We start from the raw sequence: 22756 nt of genomic DNA on the forward strand, positions 1-22756 counted from the left end.
AAAGATATGAACATAATAACAGACAAATCAGGTGCCTTCTTTCCACAAGGTTGTTCTGCTAGCATTATCAACGGGTTTGATTGACAGCATTGCTAAGCTCCCACGCCCTACTAAACCAGTGGTGCAGGTGGGAAGGGGCGTTGCCTTCAACAGCCTTTATCAGGCTTGATTCTTTGCTTACTATGACACCAGTGGTCGGAATTCCAAATATGGAACTTGACTCCAAATTCCTCTCTATAACTGCTAGCCTCAATGAGCGTCATTTGACTGGAGTCAAATGCTATGGGTGATGTCACACTCACTTAGTGCTTTATACAGTCTATGGTTGTTACTAATCCAAAATTTCAATATAAGTGCTATATACTACATCCCATTAGAAATTAAATCCAATCACTTGTTCACTATGTAACATTTCTGGTTGAGTTTCATCTACCTGCTTGTCTCCCTAGTGAAGTTATTGCCTTGCCTGGAATATTCCTCAGTATAGCATTAAACATATCTCACATTTATTTCCATTGCAGGTTTTTTTACTGCTCAAAAAAAAAAAAAAAAAAAGATGCAGTCTTAATTGTGAATGGGATCATCTCTTCACAGATCTGACCTGTAACTTTGCATGGTTGCTTCACAACACAAAGTTACATGTCAGTTATGTCTCCTTATAAATAATATTTAATGCCACACTGAGGACCATTCAAGGCAAAGCAGTCTCTCCATGGAAATGTGCAGGTTGCAGACCCTCCACCAGAAAGCTTACATAATGCGGCTTAAAGTAATTTCAACATTTTGTTCTAGACAGAAACCGATGAGAAATTTGGCCTCACTGGTTCAATACATTCTGAGATGGCAGTAGCTCCAGTGCAGTTGTTTTGATGCTTGCCCATATTTTGTTCTCACAGTTTGTTCTTTGTTTTTGTTTTGTTTTTTCTACAGGATGATGGAGATGTGGAGGACTATATGACCATGAGAGAGGTGAGAGTTCCACTTTAAACACAGCTATACAAACACCCACAGACTCCACTGGATTTAGAGATGGGGGCAACGGAACAGCACTTCACCAAATACAGAAATCCAATAGAAAAGTGCCATTTATTTTAGGAGGTTGGGAATGTACAACAAAATGACTACAGTTTTTCCACCCTTCAACACTCTACAAGGTTACACAGTTCACAGATGCATTTGTAGCTTTAGAGGACCACCTGGAAAACAAGTTTTTAAAATAGCATATGGGTTATACTATAATTAAATATTTTAAAGCTACATTATGAAACGTTTCTGGTGCAGTGTCTGCCATCTGCTTGAATACATGCTAAATAGATGAGTTTAATGCCAGGCAATGCGATTACATCTCCATGGAGATGACCAGGTGATGGACTCTGCATCAGGAAGTTACCTATTGCGCTGTTTTGGCTTTAACTCTAAAACATAACAATTAAAAGTAAAGCTGAGGACACACTGTACAATTTTTTTCATCTTTTTTGTCTGAGTTTTAGTCACTTGCTTTTGGACACACTCTGGTAGAGCAAACTAGTTACGGACCCTCCTCTGCACTCACAGAGCCCAGTGACCAATGACAAGCAGCAGGGAAGACATTCAAAAAGGTGTCAGGCACTTTTTTTTTTTTTTTTTTTTTAAATGAGTTAACATCACTGCTAGCACAACTATTTTGAACAGTTTTGGTGTGCCAGGAGTCACATGAAAACTCAGAAAAATACACACTCAGTTCCACATGTGTTCACTCATAACAGGCTCACTACAAATAAATTATTAATGATGTGGTATAACATGTTTATTTGTGAGCTAAGCTTAGATTTCTCTGTCTGCAGAAATCTTTCAGCAGCAATTAGCCTAGCCAGTTATGCAAATCACTGTATGATCCCTCGCTATATCGCGGTTCTCTTTTCGCGGTCTCACTGTTTCGTGGATTTTCCAGTGCATTGGGCTCTGCGTCCCGACTGGCCAATCGATCTCCTCCGTGCCACCAAATTTATATAAATGTTCGTTCGACACTACATCGGAGCGCCGCCAGGACAAAGAGGCACAGTGCACATTAGCCACTATTAATTAAACAAGACAGAGATGTGAGAAAATGTTAATGCCTGCCTGGAGAAAAGTGTATAACGTGTGTGATGAGGGGTTTTACAGCCTTAAAATATATATAATATTTGTAAAATTGTGTATTGTCTATTGTGGGTTATTTTTGGAACTTAACCCCTGCGATAAATGAGGGACCACTATAAAGTTATTTTTGTGGATTATTAATTGCACTTTGTATGGTAAAAGTTCTATTCAGTTGTGTATCACAGTGGTTCAGTGTGTGCTCTCTCCTGTCAATTAAGTGTGGACCCACAGTCTCTCAGTATCATGCACACTCCAGGTGTGTAGTGTGGACCCTCCACAATATTCTAAATCTCTCACCACTGAGAATGTATGTAGTATGTGCCCAGCTTCCATTTTGTGTTTACTGAAGTAAAATCATACACAACACTTTTTGTACTTGACTATCAAAATTGACTCTATATTGTATTGCACAACTTTGACTGGCACTTGTTAAGTTTTTCGAGACTTTTTCCATGCGATGACATCATCACCCTGTGACTGACGGGTCTCAATATTTCCAGTGTGACAGATTAGCCGGCGGTCTCATATTTTTGGATTTCGTATCATTTATAATTCATCCATCAACAGCACTTCTCATTTCCGCTCTGCCAGCCCCACTTTCCCCCTCTCCTGCACTCATCCTCACCCCAGACTGTTCTCCCTTTTCTTACTTACTGGAAAGCACAAATCAAAGTGTTAAAAATAAATAAATAAATGATATTACTCATAATCAGTCTTTTGTAACAATGGAAATCCAATGAGAAAATGGAAACATTATGTAACATGCAAAATTTAAAATATTAAGTAGAAATGCAAACAGTCAAAAAATTAAGAGTAAAGTATTTAGGAAAACTACTATTAAAGTAAGAGTAACATCTGATTTATAATTTGAATTGAATGTAATTTAAAGGACAAAACATTAACTACTTATAACTATATATAAATATTGTAAACATAAAGCTTTTGTCACTCACTACACAAAACCTTTACTCAAGAACATTGCTACTTCAATAGAAATATTACCCAAGTAGGAAGTAAGCTGCTAGAAAAATCTGAGCAGTACTGTACTCTGAAATGTACAATTTCTTAAAGAGTATTATTCACCTCTTGTTATTCCTTTATTTTTATATTTGTTCCAGATTGCAGAGTGGGAGGAGATGCAGCTTGATGAGCAGGTCAACTTTAATAACTGTAAGATCGACCCCGCCCCCTTCCAGCTGGTGGAGCGCACGTCTCTGCATAAGGTCTGATTGGAAACACATTTCTAGACACACACATCTACAGATCTACAAACAGTATCTTACCTTTGTGTCACAACCATAGATTGTATATATAAATTGACATAGCTAAACTGCTAGCCATTCCAAATAAGAAGTGAGTATGAGCTGGCTCCAATTCACTTTCTATTGAAAAACTGTTAACTGTTAAAACTGTTGTTTGTATTGACCTGCTCTACATGATCCTCATATTTTTATTGTGCTATTATGTCTATAAATGAAAAACTGAACATTAATAGACAAATTAGGTGCCTTCTCTCCCTGAGGTCAGTCCTGCTAGCATTAGCAACAGGTTTGATTGACAGGGTGACTTAGCACCCCCTCTGTGCTAAATCAGTGGTTCATCAGAATTGGCTTGATCATAGTCTTGGTCAGAATTCCAAACTGTATATTTTTAGAAAAATTTTGGCTGGTTTTAAAGAAGACGTATTACTGATATTTAGTAATAAACTATTGAATACAGTATTTGAGAAAATACTTGGCTAGATTAAGGAATACTGGCATACTAAGAGGGTAAACCTAGAACCCATTTTGTGTTAGAAATAAGTTGTATTTTCCCAACGTAACACTTGAAAATCTTAAAATGTAATGTTTAAATCTTTTTGGGCCCGTTTTTTTCAATTCAGGAATGCACAGAAATCGCTACATCTCAAAATTCGTACTTCTCATTACTCCCTAAACACACCATTGCCCATTGAAAACTCTGTGTGAAACGGGTTAGTAAAATGTACTGCAAACTGTGAGCAAGGAACCAAACTTTAAGCCCTCTCTCACACACTCATTTTTCTATAATAACTGCCATCATATATAAGAATCTGTATTAATTGTACATGTTCTGCTGTCTTGGTGCTCTTTAAAGAACATTGCTTGTCACAGTGAAAGACTAATGCCCTTTAAAGTATACTATTACACTAAATGTCAAGCCATTAGAGGCAAGTCTCTGTGGGAATAGCTGGATTTTCTCATACGAACAACATGTTTTGTTCCCTTCTGTTTGATGGATAAAGGGAGAGGATTGGAACAGAGAGCCTGAGATCTGCTGTTGATTTAGATTAGTTACTGTGGTATGGTCCTAAGCACATTCCACTGTTCCACATGAAGTAAACCTGGATTTTTCCTGTGCCTTTTCCAACAGCCATCTCACGTATTCATGAATTTCAGGCAAAGGATTTTGTGAAGACCTTTTCCCATTCTAAACACACTATATTTTGATTTGAATTGCGTTATTGCTAAAAATGGGTAATGTTAATGGCTTTACATCAAAGAATTCACACACAGATTCACACATTGGTGTATGCAGGCACTGGGGGTGAGGTGGGTTAAGTATCTCACACATGGATACAATAACAGTGTTTATCTGTGGCAGCTGGAATTGCACCACCAACCTGCTCAACCAATGATGTTTATGTTGAGAGTGGGTTTTGAACCACCAACTGAGCTATTGTTGCTCACTAACAACTGGTATGTGCAACATTTTGAGACCTTTTTTTTCCCATTCAAAAAGTAGGCTTTAATATTTTTAAACCGTTTGACACCCATAGATAGGTTGCCTTCAAGCTCTAGAATTGGGCTTGTATACTCTATGGGAGATTGACTGTTTTTGAAAGAAATATCCAAAATAATGATAACCTTGTCACGATATATTTGGTATTACCTGCAAAAACTTGCCATATTAATTCTATGGGAAGTTGAGGTTCTTCGTACTGACAGGGAAGATGTTGATTTTTGTGCCAATATTACTTTCATGTGGATAGGCCCAGTAATTAGGCAAGGCAGGTAAGCCAAGTTTATTTGCATAGCACAATTCGAACACTAAGTAATTCAAAGTGCTTTACGGAGATATTAACCATAAACCAGGTCAACAAATCTACAATCTGACAGTTTCCACCATAGAATTCTGACCTGTCCTTCAGCTCTGTTTAAACTATAGGGATTTTTCGAAGGTCACCTGAACGCAACCTATTGTCCTTCATCTGTATTACTCATTCTCTGCGATTCCCTTCACTCTCTCTCTGTGAATGGGCTTTAAACATTTATTAAGAGGAATTCTACACCAATCCATCTTAGCTCCCCTCCCACAGCCAAGCCAATACTACGCACAATCTCCAGCAGCATATTAAACAGTACCGTAAAATCTAGACTGTGTAATGCATTCTCCCCCACACCTGAATCCACCAGCCATCTGTCCCATTTGTTCTATCAATTTGTGTTAGAGCTGCTTTTGTCAACCAGTCTTATTGTAGCAGACCGATAAGAAAAATATAGTATGATTTCAGTCCTCTCGTCATGATCACAAGCTTCAGAAAGGTGTGAAAATGCAATGTTCAGAAGCTAAAATAGCCATTTAATTTTTTTACTATGCTTTAGAGCAGTGTTTCTGTTTTGTGTACACTAGTGAGTCAATTGTATTCACTTTTTTGTCCTGGTTAGAATTACTGTGGCAATAGTGTAGTCCTATTTAAAACCTGGTTTAGATCTAATTTATATCTTGAATAAATCTGTTATAGACCCGGTTGAGATCTGAGCTTGAACAACCCAATTTTATAAATTTAATTTCAAAAAACACTGCTTTTGAGAATTTGGTATACTTGGGGCGACAGTAGCCAAGTTGGTAGAGACCGGAAGGTTGGCGGTTTGAATCCTGCTCTCAACATAAACATCATTAGTTGAGCATTGAACCATAGGTTGGCTGTGTGATTCCAGCTTCCACAGATGAATGCTGTCATCATGTCCTTGAACAAGACATTTAACCCACCTTTCCCCCAGTGTCTGTGTACACTGATGTATGAATGGGTGTATGAATGGATGACAAGTGAATGGGTTCCTTGTTGTAAAGTGCTTTGAGTGCCTTGAAGGTGGAAAGCAAAAGACAAAAATTAAATCCGTCAACTGGACAAATTGTTTTGCTGCTCATTCAAGCTGCTTCTTCAGTTCTGAAGGTGGAAAGTGCTATATAAAAATTTGACCATTTACCACTTGAGTTCTACTTCTATTTTATCATTAATGCTACTGAATTACATTGAAAGTGTGGGAGAAAAGAGAGATGTAATTAAGCTTTTTAATGCAAGCGAAGTGGTCACTGTTCAGATTACACTCCAGCCCAAATATGCAACTGGTTCTATTCACAATGAGGAAGCATAGACTGTATAACAAAGTGGACTAAATGAGTGTGATGTTACCCATAGGACAGCTCCAGCCAAATGAAGCTCATCAAGGCTAGTAGTTATAGGGGCAAATTTGGAGTCTAGTTCCATATTTGGAATTCTGACTGCGAGTACCATAGCAACCAAAGAGCCAGTCAGGAGCGAGGCTGTTGAAGGTAATGCCCCTTCCCACCCGCACCGCTGGTTTAGCAGGGAGCAGGTGTTTAGCAACAGGTTTAATTGACAGCATTGCTAACCTTGATGAAAGAGGGCAACTTATTGGTCTGTTATTAATGTTCATATCTTTATTTACATACAAAATAGCGAAAAAAACAAACAAAACAGGATCATGTAGAGCAGGTCAGTACGAACATTTTAAGACCAGATGACGAGCCTGACAGCAGCAGTCACAGAGGGACAAAGTGAAATGAATTGTAGCCAGAGGCGATTGGGCTGGAAGAGCGCTCATGCTCACAGCATATCGGCTAATGCGTTTGTATATATAAATGGAAATAACTGTCTACGTGAGAAAGCGGATGAACCGTAATTGTAATTGTAATAGTTGATTGTAGCAGACTGTTGGTTATTTATGTGTCACAATTGGAGAAGGGAAAAACGCACATGTGCTCACCACAAGCAATGTTTTCTTTTTTTCTCACTGATTTTGTGCAGTTTGAAACCTTAGTTGCACAATCAAATACCACAATGTGTGTGGTTTCGGTGCAAGTATTTAGTTACTGTCCAACACAGACATAAGAATAACTGTATCTAGGACTCCTGCTTGTTCTTTTCACATTATGTCGATGGGAGTGTTTGTGATTGCATCCCTTTCTCTCCTCTCCACTGGGACATGTCTCTCTCAGATTACACTGCAGCACTCCCAGCCTTAACACTTACACCTTAATCCCCCTGGGCACTGCTCTCTTTCCCTGCCTCTCTGGGATCAATTTCACATGTCCCCGGCGGCCATTTTAGCTAAGCACATAGTCCCATTTAAAACGAAAATGCTTCACTGCCGAAAGTCAAGATCCTCAACCTTAATCATCTTTTGTTTTTGACCTGTTACTAGGGCATGGCGATATGACAAATCAATTTTCTCCTCTCATTTTGATCAATCCAGTTTTTTTGCTTTATTTTATTCTGTCTTATCAAAAACAAAATTTAAAAAATGCTTTCAGTATCCATTTCAATCGGGAACTTTTCTGATAGAGGGTCCACCACCTGTTTATGCCCATGGATGTTAGCGCTTTGCCTGGAATGTTCCACAGTGATGCATTAAACATCTATCTCCATGAAAACAAGTAGGTGGCACCACCAGATCAAGTTACAGGTCTCAGTAAGAATGCATGTTTTTTCAAGGTATTTTTAGCAATAAAAATAGTAGGAATTAAATATATGCAAGATGGATGAAGTTAATCCCATACTGTGAATTCTTTTATATTAAAACAATATTTCCATACCCAAACCAATATCAGAAAAGTTGCATAGTGCAGCTTTAAACAATACAGACTTTTAAGAAATGTAATTTAACATAAAACAGTTCTATGTTCAAATCTGAACTCTGCTCTAAATCAGAGAATCACTTTTTTAGTCCCTACCTTATATTGATAATTCTTATTTTTTTGTTTAGATTTTATTTTGTCTTATTAAAAAAAAAAACTATTTCAAAGTCCGAACCATTCTCCAGATTCATCTACATGCTGCCTCGATGAGTTTCTAAAGTCTGTGCTCAGCAGTTTGCTGTTATCACTCACTTGCTTAGTTATGTCCCTTCAATCTTTCCCAAGAGCTTTGAAAGCTGTGATTATCAAGCCTCTCCTAAAGATGCCACAATATTCTGGAATTTCCCCACTGTGGAACTAATAAAGGCATATTTTATCTTATATTGAACAATTACCAACCAATCTCAAATCTGCTATTCTTAGGCAAAGTCCTCGAAAAAGTTGCTTACCAACAGCTTATTAACTTTCTCCAAATGAACAACTTCTTTGATGTTTTCTAGTCAGGTTTTAGACCCCACCACAGCACTGAGACTGCTCTTATCAAGGTGACAAATGACATTTGCTTGAACACTAATGCAGGCAAAGTCTCGGTCTTGATCCTGTTAGATCTGAGTGCTGCCTTTGACACTGTGGATCATGAGATCCTCTTACAGAGACTAGAGGACTGGGTGTTCATCTCTGGTATGGCACTAAACTTTTTCAAGTCCTATCTAGAAAAAAGGGAGTACTTTGTTGAAATTGGAAAATGTGTCTCAGGTAAAATGTCCCTGACCTGTGGAGTACCCCAAGTCAGTCCTGGGACCCCTGATGTTCAATCTCTACATGCTGCCGTTAGGCCAGTGAATATGCAGCAATAATTGTGCTATACAAATAAACTTGCCTTGCCAATATACATTTTTTGCGTTGCCATTTAACATAAAAAAAATTCTACCTCAGAAATCTGACCTGTCCTCCAAACCACATGCTTTTCCTGACAGATGATTGAATGTAGACCTTGATTAAAAACAATTTGAAATGACAGAATCTCGATTAAAATCTGATTCACAGCACAACCTTACCTGTAAGCTTTGCTGTTAGATTGACTGGAGCGGGGTCTAGGGGAGAGGAGGAGATGGAATGAAACTTTAATGATCTATGTGTGTGAGAAGGCATCCGTTGCATCAGGAAACTCATCATCCGAGCTCCACAACACTGAGAGACCTGAGATTTGAGTATGGCAAACAGAGAAAGGCTGAGGATGATGCAACTTGATTTTGGCCAGAAAAACAGTAATAAGTAGCCCTCAAAAATCCTTCTTTCACATCTACAATATTTCCACCATCAACAAAAACTGCCTCTAGAGAATTTACATCATTGGCGTAATACCATAATCCATCTCAATCACATAGATGAACTTGATAGATGGATGGATCATAGATTTCTTAGATTAGCTGGTTTATTGCAAGTGAATATCGTAGAAGCAGCAGTTATTTAGGTAATGGAATGTTCTCTGGAAACATAAAAACAAATCCCTTGTCTTTTTAGAGAAGCCTTACACTGTTTTCCCATATGTTATGATGTTGTTTCCCCATCACAATCATACCTGGAGTTGTGCAGGGTTTGTGTGAATGAAACAAAACACGTTTAGGCTGAGTTCTTCTCTCAAACTGAAAACACTCCATCTTGGGCTCCACCTTGGGCTCCACCTTGGGCTCCACCTTGGGCTCCACCTTGGGCTCCACCTTGGGCTCCACCTTGGGCTCCACCTTGTGATATCATATGGTAATCCAGGAAGTGCCCGTCTTTACTAGAATCATTTGGAAAGTTAGCTGTTAACTTGAAAACTATTCCACCTTGTGATGTCATGTATTGGTAGAGTATTTTAAGATTTGGAGATGTGGATAGCCTAATAATAAAGGATTACTCAAATATGTGTCAATGAAACAAAACACAACTCCAGGTATGTTTTTGATGAGGTAACAATTGTCTACCACGCCTTAAAGCTCACAAGTGTCAGTTTTTCCATAATATAGGACTTTCAAAATGTGCTTTGTGAACTGAATTGTGATTTTAAAACAAATTTTCTAATCTAATCACATTTTGTGTAGTCCTAATACATATAGATATAGATAGATAGATGCTTTATTGGTGGTTCTGATATATGAAAATGATTACCTGTCCATTAGTTTGTTGGGGGTATATAATAAGTAAAGGCACACTATGTAACTTTCTGGAGGTGGCACCTGTGTGATTCCATGGAAATAGAAAGTTAAAACCAGATTTCAGAACATTCTCCATGGAGATAGACACGTTTTATGCCGCAAGACGACCAAAATGAAAAAAAAAAAAGAATTGTGCTTTTATTGTAGTTGAGCTTTTGACAAAAATTTGCATAGTGCGGCTTTAACAACTTAGGGGTGTTAAAAAGGGTATTTCAATTTTAAACTTAAGGATTTGACTCCAAATTCTGAGAAATTTGATCTATAATATTCCAAAATAGAAACATTGTGAAACTTTCCTCGGAGCACCATGTTGACTTTATCCCTGCCCGTCATGTCCGACCTGTTTTTGACCCCATTTATGAGGCAGCTGTATGGGGTTAATGTGGGACAGCAGAGGTCAAAGGTCATGCATTGCAGCTGGGCAAAGTAAACAGACTTTGGCTAACTGCAGCTCCCGAACAAACAAACCTATAAAATGTGTTTTTTATGCACTTGTAATGACGATTTTGTTCATCACAGTCGGTTCAGCACCATTTAAATGCAATAGTGTTAATGGCCAAATTCAAAGGCTTAAAAGGATCCAGAGCTGGGAGATTTCCTATTAAGAAGAACAAGTAAAACCACAGTCAGACGATTAAGCTCTCGGGAGTGTTTATTTTGTTAATAAATGAATAAAATAACATTGCAGTTTAAGGAGGACTATGTAAATTGTCTGGCTAGGAATCCGCTACATGCTTGTTTCCATGGAGATGTTTCTTTGCCAGGAATGTTCCACAGTATGACATTAAACGTATCCATCTTGCATTTATCCGATTACTGGTGTTTTATAGCTTATCTTGGAAAACATGCATTCTTACTGTGAGAGAGTTTGCATCTCCGCAGATCGGACGGGTGATGCCACAGTATTTTGGAATGGTGGCATCATCTGCTTGTCTCTTTAGAGTTTTGCAATATTCATCTACAGCATTAAAATTCCCCTTTAAAATGTCAACTATATAGCAGACATAAGCGCAATATGTCTCCTTTAATCTTCAACCATATTAAATGTGTATTTATATATTTTGCTCATATAGTTTCCATGTATTTATACCATGTTTCGCCCTTGTTTTCCAGACACACACCATTTTTTCGCTGCTCGGGTTGGACCACGCCTACGTCACCAGCATCGGGCGCCTCATCGGAGTGGTGTCTCTAAAAGAGGTACAAAACCACTGTCAAATCCTTCATCGTCCTTATTCAAAACTGCAGGAACAAGCAGCCTGCATTGTTAGCGTTTTCGTAACTGTAAAATTACTGTCACTCCCACAAGGGGGTACATCATCAACACAATATGCACAAAGACATTTCGGGTTGACAGTCTTTCTCCCTCCCCTCAGCCTTTTATGTACCGGTCCAGACAATAGGCTGCTTAATACTGCTGTCTCTTCACTATTGTGTATATATGAAGCAAAGGCAGCTAGCAAACAACGACTGCTTCGTGGTTTTGAATGAGACAGGAAATGCAGAGCCACTCACCCATCCGTGACATTTAGACCTCTTTTGTTCGGAAAAAGCCAGTCCTCTCCAAGTGTCGGCCTGTCACATAACACCATATTACATCAGGCTTGGTCTTATCAAAGAGGTGCCAATGAAGTGCATTAGGTCCACAGTACACTGTTTTGAATGGGGTTTTTTTGTTTGTTTGGGGTTTTTTGCATAATTTGACCATGGCCCAGATTCAGAGAGACAGTTTTGCAAGTATTCTACTATATGCTTTAAAAGGAAAGGAAAGGAATTTCTCTGTTTAAAGGAACTGTATGCAGGATTTTGATTATAAATTCCATTGTCATGACCGATGATCTGTAGGTCATGGTTGGGTTACCAGTGTGCCATCTGATGGTCTCCAATGTTCACAAATGGGGCTTAACAATTAATTGGAAAAATCTTGAATCAAGAAATATATACGACACATCAATATAAAACACCTAGATATCTTGTCCAGCTTGTATTAAATGCCAGGAAGAGGAGGTGGGTTTTCATTTTAGTCTTAAACTGCGTTAAAGACTGAAAGGATCTGACAGGCAGAGGGCACTGTTCCATCTGGGCACTGCCACAGAAAAGGCTCTGTCATCTCTGGTCTTAAGCCTGGCTTTAGACACAGCCAGCAGGAGCTGGTCCTCTGATCTCAGGGCCAAGGGGTGGAGTATAGGGCTGCAGGACCTCAAATAAAGACAGACATTTAAACACACCAATACTATACTATACTATGGACTATACAGACTCACACACATACCAAAAGACAGTTTATAACAAAAGACTCTTGCCATATTAATAAACAGTTTTTTGGGTTTTTTTGTTTTGTTTTTGTTTTAATCAATAATGCTTAGAATTTATATGTAAATATTATCTATCATCATATTGCATCCTTTTTGGTTTAAAATGTTTTTACAATATCTCCATGTGTAATGGAAATAATCACGGACTAATCTAAACAGTAATTCCTGGCTAGTTGGCTACTAAAATAATTGTTTTTTGCAGTTCTACACACAAACTCCATATTCCTATGAGCTTTTATTTTATTCTGTTGTTTCCCAGAAATACAATGACATGGAACATTTATAACCCAATTGTACCACAACTTTTGAATTCACAAACTCTATTTAGATGTTACAGAGGCCCATAAGTGCCCCATAATTCAGTCTAGAGTGTTGCACAAAGATTGCTTTTTTAATAACTTTGGCTTATTTACAATGCTGACTCCAATGCTCGCAGTGGGACATGGCAGCGATCCCTCTTTATAATGACCACAAGAAATGTACAGGGATTTATTACTCTATGTTAAGCTGTTGTTTCACTGACTCTTCCCTGGCCAATTAAGTGTTTGCAAAATGCCACATATGCCACAAGCTGACAGCAGGTACAAACTTGGGAAAGTGCATGGCTCACCGTTTCTCAAAATAAGCTGTATTAGTGACCTGGGTCCTGGCAATGTTGACAATTCATTTGTTTTAAGTAGATACCTACCGCCAACAGAATGTGTTTGTTTATTAGGTGCTTTGTGAAATTTAAATTGAATCTTGATTGTGAAAGGGACTGCCTCTATTACTGACCACAGTTTATGTTGTAGCCCTCCAAAGACTCAGTTAAAACAGAACAGAGAAAATATAGCCCCAAGTACCATAGGACAGCAGTGATTGAATTGGTGAAATACTTAAAGGGCCCATATTACACTATTTTCTGATCTGTATTATGTTGTTTCCTCATCAAAAACATACCTGGAGTTGTTTCTTCTCAGTCACGCATATTTAAACACATAACCTCTGCATATTTAGGCTGTGCTCTTCTCTTAAAATGAAAACACTCTGTCCCACCTTGTGATGTCACGTGGTAATACAGGGAATACTCCACTGTGTTTTTAAACTTACTGCTTCACTAGAATCATTTTGATGATTTCAGTCCCGGAAATGCCAATCTCTACTGAACAAAAGGTAAAGGTAGCTGTTCACTTGAAAGCTATTGCATCATGACATTACAAGGTGGAATAGAGCATTTTGAGCTTTGGAGATGTAGACAGACTAATGATTAAGGGTTAGTTAAATGTGTGAATGAAACAAAACTCAACTCCAGGTATGTTTTTGATGAGGTAACAACATTATAACATGGCTTAAAACTCACAAGAATCCATTTAGCATAATATAGTACCTTTTAATATGATTTTGTCTTGATATTGGTAAATATTCAGACTGTAAAACATGAAAATACCATATTATGAGTGCACAACTGAGAAGGTAACATAAGTCTTCAAATGTTGAGCCTGATCATTTGTATGTTGAGTAACAATGTGCTTTCTACTGTATAAATCTTTTTTTTTTTTTTTATCTGATTCATTTCGGTGGTGACTGATTTTTCATTACTTAAAGATCCTATAATACACAAAACCAACTCTTATAAGCTTTAATCCATGTTATAATGTTGTACCCTCCTCAAAAACATACCTGGAGTTGTGTTTTGTTTCATTTACACATGTAACCCTTTGTTTTTAATCTGGCTACACTCCAAAGATCAAAATGCTCTGTTCCATCTTGTGAGGTCATGTAATGGTAGTTTTCAAGTTAACAGGTCCCTTTTACCTTTTGTTTAGTAAAGACTGGCAATTCCAAGGCTTCCATCCAAATGATTCTAGTGAAGGTGTATGGAGTTTAAGCACTTCCTGTGTTACAACATAACATCACAAGATAAAACAGAGTGTTTTCCATCTGAGAGAAGAACTCAACATAACACACAAACCCTGCATATTTAGGCTGTTATTTTTGTGTGAATGAAACAAAACACAACTCCAGGTATGCTTGTGATGAGGAAACATTATAACATAGATCAGAAAATGGTGTAATATGGGTCCTTTAAACTCATATATTGAATTCCATTATCTCATCACAAAACCAAGTGATCATTAGAAACCACTATGGTCTTTGAAAGCACTTTGAAACTTAATTTCTGATTTTCTTCTCTTCCCAGCTCCGTAAAGCCATTGAGGGCTCTGTGACAGTGAAGGGGGTGAAAGTGCGCCCCCCCCTGGCCAGTTTCCGGGACAGTGGCACCAGCAGCAGCGAGAACGAAGCCACGGAGCTCCACAAACTTTGGGACCGCCACAAGAACATGCCCCTGCCTCGTGAAAACACCACCTCCTCCGAATCGGATGAAAAGCCCCTCTAATGAACAAACACCACACGCAAAAGGAAAAGGAAGAGGAGGAGGAGGAGAGGAGGAAGGAGGGAAGAAGTTATGTCTCCCAGTCTCCCAAAGCTACGCAACATGCAAAATTCCTCAGGGCTTAGGATCTACATTTAATCCTATGAGTTCTCCAGCTACTTCAGCCTGTTTTATCCTTTCCTAACTCCTCTTTTTGCTCTTTCTTAAAAGACCACTCCACACCCTCCCTGCTCCATTGTTGTAGACTGTCATTGGAGCGCTGGGAGGGCTTTCAAGGGACTTCATGCATTCAAGAAGGGATATTTTTATTATCAGACTTTATATTATATCGAGCTGGTTTGATCAAATCTGCAAAAGTCTTGAATGAGTCTTCCATTTCAGATTAGTTTTGTATGTTTTGTGTACGATTGAAATTGCATGTTTTATCTAAGGATAGCATAGGACTAATTTTTTATGTGTTTTTATCATCTTTAACTGATCAAATGCACTGGATTTAACTGGACTTGACATTATTCTTTTGCAGTTTCTTCTTAAGCAATGGGCCCATACAATGATGCTTGCCTTAAACACACAACTGCAGCATGATTTTACATTTCTGTCATATATTAAGACCTTAAGACCATGGCATTTTATATTTTTTTACTGTAACACTAAGACCTATGCAAGTTGAGCCTGTTAGGTAGTATACACTTCCCCTGCACTGTCCCCTGCATTTGCCCATCCTCTAAAGGACACATGTTATGCAACATTTTTTTTTTTTAGCCTTTTGAGTTATAATGTTCCCTCATCAAAAAACATAATTCATTAATTCTATTTATGAGAGCTTCTCCGTATATCAACGGCAGACGCATTCTGAGCATGTCTGCATTGCAAATCCTTACAACTGTGTGCACATTAGCATGCTGGCTATGTTGCTAAACGCTTTGGGGGTTTTTTTCATGGTGCTAGTAGATGTTGTATGGACACCAAAATCCAAATGGGGAGCTTGTGTTTTTACTCTACATAGGGATTATTTAAAATTTGAAAACATGAAATTCCAAAGCAAAGGCATTGAAGAGTGTGTTTAAAGGGCCCATATTACATATTTTCTGATCTATGTTTCCTGATCGCAAACATACTTGGCGTTGTTTTGATCATTCACACGTGTTTTGGTCTTTTGTCAGATGGAAAACTTCCACCTTGTGATATTATGTAGTAATACATAATCATTTAGATCATTTCAGCCATGGAATTGCCCATCTCTACTGAGTAAAAGGTAGAAGATGGCTGTTAATTTGAAAACTACCACTACATGAAATCACAAGGTGGAATAGAGTATTTTGAGCTTTCGAACTGTAGACAGATTAATAATGCAGTGTTACCCAAACATGTGTGAATGAAGCAAAACACAACTCTAGTTATGTTTTTGATGAGGTAACAACATTGTCACATGGCTTAAAGCTCACAAGAGTCAATGTTGTGTAATACAGGACCTTTAAAGGCAGCAAAAAAAAAAAAAATACAAAAATGCATAATGTGTCCTGTAATTCCATTTTTGCAAACTGCTTGGACGATTGGACAACTATAGACCATGTCCTGGGGCTCATGGCCTATTACCCTACTGTGCATCTTTTAGTTCAGTCACCTGTAGCACTCCTTTTATAACCAAATCATTACATAAACATTACATGGACACACACTTGGACACCAGGTTTTCTGCCCATCTAAATATAGCTGGTAATAAGCGCTCCAGAGAAGGCAGTGCGGATGGAGAGGGCAGGAAGTGGGAGAGAGGGAGGGAAGGAGAGAGGGAGAGAGAGAAAGATGGAGAGAAAACATGAAGACATCATTACCTACGCAGCTGTTCAGGGCCGTCGCATCAATCTGTTTTTGATCACAATGTTGGCTAACCTCTATTACCACACAGACAGACTGGCCCCATAAGCGACGCTGCTGATATGATGTAACCTTGCTTCCTCACTCCCAAGCGCACACACACTGCAAAAACACATATTAGTTAAAGGCTCTATATTACACAATCTTGTGACACATCTTGTGAGCTTTAAGTCAGGTTATAATGTTACCTCCTCAAAAACATACCAAGAGTTGTATTTTGTTTCATTCACACATGTTTGAGTGATACTTTATTATTAGTGTGTCTGTATCTAAGCTCAAAATGTTCTGTTCCACCTTGTGATGTCATGAACTAGTAGTTTTCAGGTTAACTGCTACCTTTTTCCCTTTTGTTCAGTAGAGATTGTAGAATTGTACGGATTCTACGGCTGACAGATATCCAGGATTTGTGTGTTGGCATGTGTGAATGAAACGACAAAAAAACTCCAGGTATATTTTGATGAGGAAACAACATAACAGATAAGAAATTTGTGTAATATGGCTCTGTTAAAATAAATGGATTCAAAAATATTTATCCCAATTTGAATAGTTTAATTTGTTAGATTAGGCTTGTCTCAATATGTTCTGAATTCATGCGTTTTTTTGTATAGATAATTTTTTTAAAACGTCATTTTCCTTTTCCACTTGCACGTAATGTAGTTGTAATCTACAGGAAGCTAGTCAAATCTGATAAAATGACTTGAATTCAGATTTATAAAGTCCAATTGAATATTTTTTAACTAATGCGGAGAGATAAATCACTACTTCGATCCAATGAGATTCACCTGTGTAAAAAACATAGGAAATCCATAGCATGCCTTTGGGGATTACTGCAGGCAAACATGCAATCCAGCCATTTAAAATCAACTTCATTAATCACTGCTGCTCGTTCAGTATGTGAGCCACACTCTTCCGCTTTGCACACGCTACTTTCAGATCTGATCCAACCCAACATGACGTATGAATACTGTGTATTTAATAATTCATGTCTGCCCTATAAGCTTAAGGCTTGTCACTGAGCAATGCTTCCGGATAGAATAACACGGATTTGTCTTCCAACTTTTATGACCAGTTTCATTTTTGTACTTTCCTTTGCACCTCATGTCTGGATGAGCTGCCTTAAATATGCAAAACGAGCATCGTGGGGTCGACAGTGATTAGAGAAGAGACCTCAGACTATAGGAAAGGAAAAATTGAGGTACCTGTCAATTTTTCTTTAGTTCTGGATCATACCTGGACAACTGAGGGATTGTACAGACATTAGAGACTATAGAACATTGTTCACTGGTTGCATATGTTTCTACAGTATTTTAATGTTAATATGCAACTTTTCTAGGAAGGGGTCTGCTTCTCTCTATGGAGATGTTATTGCTTTTGCTTGGGATTGATTTATCCTGCCCTTATCTTGCCTTTACTCTATAAACTGTATATATAAATGGACGTAGCTAACCTGCCAGCTGCCACGTTCCAAGTAGGAAGTGATGGTGGCTGCGCTTCAGGTCCAATTTACCTTACGATGAAAAATTGTCACCCTCCCTGATGCAGTGAGCCTTGTCATTATGGTCTTAAAATGTTCGTATTAACCCACTCTACATGATCCTGGTATTTGATTTTGCAATTGCCCCCAAACACAAAAACATGCAAATCTCCATGGAGAAAAGCAGGTTGTTGGACCTCAACAAAAAACTTACATGGTGAACTTTTAAAGCAATACAATTTAATTACTCATAAATGTTATCCATTTGCTAATAATGCTACATGCTATGCTGATATATGCATGCATAAATGTTCTATAGAAATTTTGATGGAATGAAATTCCTAATGAACAATATGACCAAAATGGTATTGAAATCTGTTAGTTGACATTATAAACTACTTAATTTCATGGTGGCACAGTGGTTAGAACCCCTGCCTCTTAGCAACAAGGTTACGGGTTTAAATCTTCGTACCAGCAGATAAACTGATACATTTCAAACAGTTGTGTAACAAAAGTTTTGAATATCCTCAAATTACACTCTTCCACTGGAGGGTGTATTTGAAGTTGTTTACATAGTGTAGCCTTGAATCAAACCAGACTCGTAGCTCCTGCATAATTCACGCTCACGTATTACACAACACTGCACTGTGGCCTAGCTGCTACACGGGGTCTTGTAACCTCTCATCTCAATTTTGACGATTTTTTTTTTTTTTTTTTTTTTTTTGGGGGGGGGGGGGGGGGGGGGGGGGGGGGGGGGGGGGGGGGGGGGGGGGGGGGGGGTAATGTCACAATCACCTTTTTCCACTATCTCCGCGATTTCACTTTGAGATAGCAGCACTTTGCATGAGCACGCCTGTGAATATAATTCTGGACCAAACAGCTTCACTTCTTATTGACAAAGTGGGACCTATAGTGTATTTGTATGTCTGACTATTTGTATATGTGCATCAGGATATTTAAAGGCACAATGAGTAACTTTTGTGATGAGGGTCGCCTAAATGCTCATCTTCATGGAGATTGTATTACGTTGCCTGGAATGTTCCATAGTAAAGTGTTAAATTTATCTGATATTTATTCAGTTGTTTTAACTGCTCAGAATACATTTTACTCTCTCTGCTGCTGCACATCTGATCTCTAACTTGTATATTTGCGTCACCTGCTCATCTCCACGGTAACAGTTTTGTTTTGTTTTTTTGCCTACTCTTGCACATTGTAATAACAACTCCAAGGAAACACGCATGTGGCAGACCCTCCATCAGAAAAGTTACATTGTGCATCTTTAATGTTTCTTCCTATGAGTATCTTGTGATTTACAATTTATGGGGTTGGGGTTCTCACAAATTAATATATTTAACATCATGCCTGTAAAATAAAATCACTGTAAATATGTAACTGACTAAATAGTTTTTAGAGATTTGAAGTTTGTTTTATAAAATTGTTTTAATAATAATTGTTTTTTTGTGTTATTTTTTGCACTTTTGACTCGCTGTCTGAAATTAACTATTAAAATTAATTGTTTTAAGATTTTGTTTTTACTTATAAGTTGCAAATCTCACATTTTTAGCTGGTGTGCCCTCTGCGAACTGTTGCATCGTGATTTTTCCCAGATTGTATTAATAGAGCAACATTTTCACAACTTGCCTCATATTGTTAAAACTGATTATATGGCCTATTTTAATTAGCAGTGCCATATGCAGATACAAGATGTTGTGTGTGATCACTTTATTTTCAGCATGATAGCATTAAGCATGAGCAACAGCTTGGCTCAGTTCACATTTGGTTTATTTTATTTAATAGTTTTAATAATATTAATTCCTTAGTCTTATATAGCACTTTTTCAGAGGCTCAGAGTCGCTTTACAATTTTGTGCAGTATTCATTCACGCCACACTCGGTAGCCACGGATGCCCTGGGGTAGAGTGACGGAAGTGATGGAATCTGTGCCCTCAGTCCCTCTGACCACCACCGACGCTCACAAATACTCCTTTCATACTAGGCAGTGTGGGTGAAGTGCTTTGCCTAAGGACACAACAACAATTTTTGCCACTGGCGCCGCACTTTGGGACCTCGAATTCTCAGCCATCTCCCAAGTTCTACCCAGGCCCGGCCTTGGTTAGATTCTGAGATCTTTATGGACATATTTTTATTCTTCTAAGTTTGCTTTTATCCAAGTTCAGTTTTTAGAAATACAACTTTGACGGTAGGGATAGAGGTGATTATAGTCTATTTTTCTACTTTTACATAAATATGGATTACACACATTACATAAACTAAACATAACACAATAGTACATCATGAGCATTGGAATGATCCCTGTATGTGTTAGTTAGAAAATATTCTTAGTACACGAAGGGAAATTGCTTAGGAGTAAATTCACATGATCAGCTCCACTTTTGCACTTTCACACATTAGACAATAGAAACAACAATAATGCGTAATGCAGCTTGAGCGCAGGTGTTTGGTTGGTGACTTTGGTTCAATAAAACTAACACTGAATGAGGCCACTTGGCAAATGACCATAAAGGATCGATTTTTAGGTCAAACTAAAGTGCAAACACACATTCTTCATTTGGGTATAAGTGAAACATTCTAGCCCTGTTGCTTAGACAGCTGCAAATATATCCTGAAATGTGATTCTTGCATCAGTTTAACTGTTAATATGCCAGTGTTCTCTCAAATGTTGCTCCTAAATTATCAACAAACTGAAACCAGATTTTCAATACACAGGCATCACTGGTCTAATTTTAATCACAATATTTGTCATTAAAAAAATCAAGTTGGATTATTCTTCCCGAACCATCTTGGCTATTCCTCAAGTGTGTGCACCATCTGCTCTGCTTTATTTTAAACTCTGTACCTGCAAATGTGTGTAATACCCTTCTCCCCATGCACAGAGAAGTATGAAGTATGTCAGCATGGTCTGCAATTATCACCATGGAAACAGGCCCAGTGCTGTCAAAACCAGCCGAGATCTTCTGCTCCAGCTCCAGACTCTGACTGTATTTATTATAGTCAAGTCTAATAAAGTGTCACTGTACATTGTTCTAAATGTGTTTGTGTGATAATACCTCTACATTGCAGTTTGATTGACAGACACATTTTAGAAAAATGTGAACCTGACAAAAAAGTATATGTATAGAGCAAACGTCAATAATTCACTATTTAAAACAGACCTATTCTGCAAAATCAACTTTTCAGAGCTTTTGACCCTGTTATAGTTGTTTCCTCTTCTCATTTACCCTCTCAAAATTGTATTTGGAGTGATTCATGGATGTTTGAGCAATCTTTAATCATTTATTTTCAAAATGTCATATTGCCGATCAAACCACATTTTCACCTCCACCGGCATACACCCACTTCTCTGCACTTCGTCCTTCAATTTTATTTTCGAATCGATGATACAGGTAGGATTCAGCAGCATCGTCATTTTGGTACAAATGAAAAAAAATCTGTTACTCAATAGTGTGATCTGCAGTTATCCATAGGAGGAGCTGACAGTCACATGGCTCTTTGTTGTGATGACGTTTACAAAGTCAGCTCCCATTGGGCACTGCAGTGGAAGTCAGTGGACTTGTTTAATATATTAAGATGTTTTAGATGAATATTGCAATTTAAAATGTGCAAATTATAACATAATGTCCCATGGATGTTGTATATTATAACTATAGAGCAGACACAAGCACAATAGGTCTTCTTTAAAGGAGCAACTTTTCTGGTGAAGAGTCCACCACTTGCTTGTTTCCATGGAGATATGTTGCTTTGCGTAAATTGTTTCACAGCATGGCATAAAATTATCTCTATGGAGACCAACCTCTTATTACGAATATGTTTTTCAATGTATTGTTTAGCAAGAAAAACTCCTGTTTTTGAAGAAATAGAGAAAAAAATAGGTTTAATGCCATACTACATATATTACAGGCAAATCTCCATGGAGACAAGCAGGTGGGTGACCCCATGGATGTTGACCCTTATGTATGTGTGTGGACAGACAGACAGACCATTACATTACATTACATTGCATTACATTACATTACATTACATTACAGAGATGTGTATGTGTCCTTATTTCAGCTGTGTTACCTGGTATGGCCCCTAACCCTCAGTCTCTGATATTAAAGGCACTTGTTTAACATAAGAAGTGCCTGAGAAGTCAAATATCTGTCTCTTACTTAGGCTCTGCGGAACACTTTTCCAGTTTGGTCTTTAATCCAGCCTGACAGACCCCAAAGCCCACCCCCGTGCTCCAGGCCTCTTATCTTGCCCCCTTCCCCACAATCCGGCTCTTCTTTGGGGCTTTTGATAAGACCAGGTCCTCACATACTTGTCAAGGGGTGTCTATAAATCCCCTCCTCAGGGCTTCGGAGATCACTGTTGTACATACATTCTTCTGTTACGTTAAGCCCCAAGGGTCAAATGTGGCACAATTCAGGAAATAAAATTAAAACTGTAAAAGTGTCAGTGGATTAGGATTAGGATTATGTTTTGTAGGTGTATTGTGG

General features: G+C 38.2%; 1 protein-coding gene and 1 long non-coding RNA gene across 3 annotated transcripts in view; one reads left to right on the top strand and one right to left on the bottom strand.

The window, feature by feature from the left end:
* The window catches only part of clcn2c (chloride channel 2c), a 193695-nt gene extending 174726 nt beyond the window's left edge, over window positions 1-18969 (top strand). For both annotated transcript variants that reach the window (XM_055226034.1, XM_055226035.1), the window contains 4 exons: window positions 931-969; window positions 3237-3341; window positions 11334-11420; window positions 14715-18969. In XM_055226034.1, coding sequence (XP_055082009.1) covers window positions 931-969; window positions 3237-3341; window positions 11334-11420; window positions 14715-14912 — 429 coding nt within the window. In that variant the 3' untranslated portion in view covers window positions 14913-18969. The remainder of the gene's footprint in view (window positions 1-930; window positions 970-3236; window positions 3342-11333; window positions 11421-14714) is intronic.
* Window positions 1-22756, bottom strand: part of LOC129456737 (uncharacterized) — a 220596-nt gene that overhangs the window by 89737 nt on the left and 108103 nt on the right. The gene's annotated exons all lie outside the window — the stretch shown is intronic.

This window comes from Periophthalmus magnuspinnatus, chromosome 13 (assembly GCF_009829125.3).
Source record: "Periophthalmus magnuspinnatus isolate fPerMag1 chromosome 13, fPerMag1.2.pri, whole genome shotgun sequence".
Taxonomy (NCBI): domain Eukaryota; kingdom Metazoa; phylum Chordata; class Actinopteri; order Gobiiformes; family Gobiidae; genus Periophthalmus; species Periophthalmus magnuspinnatus.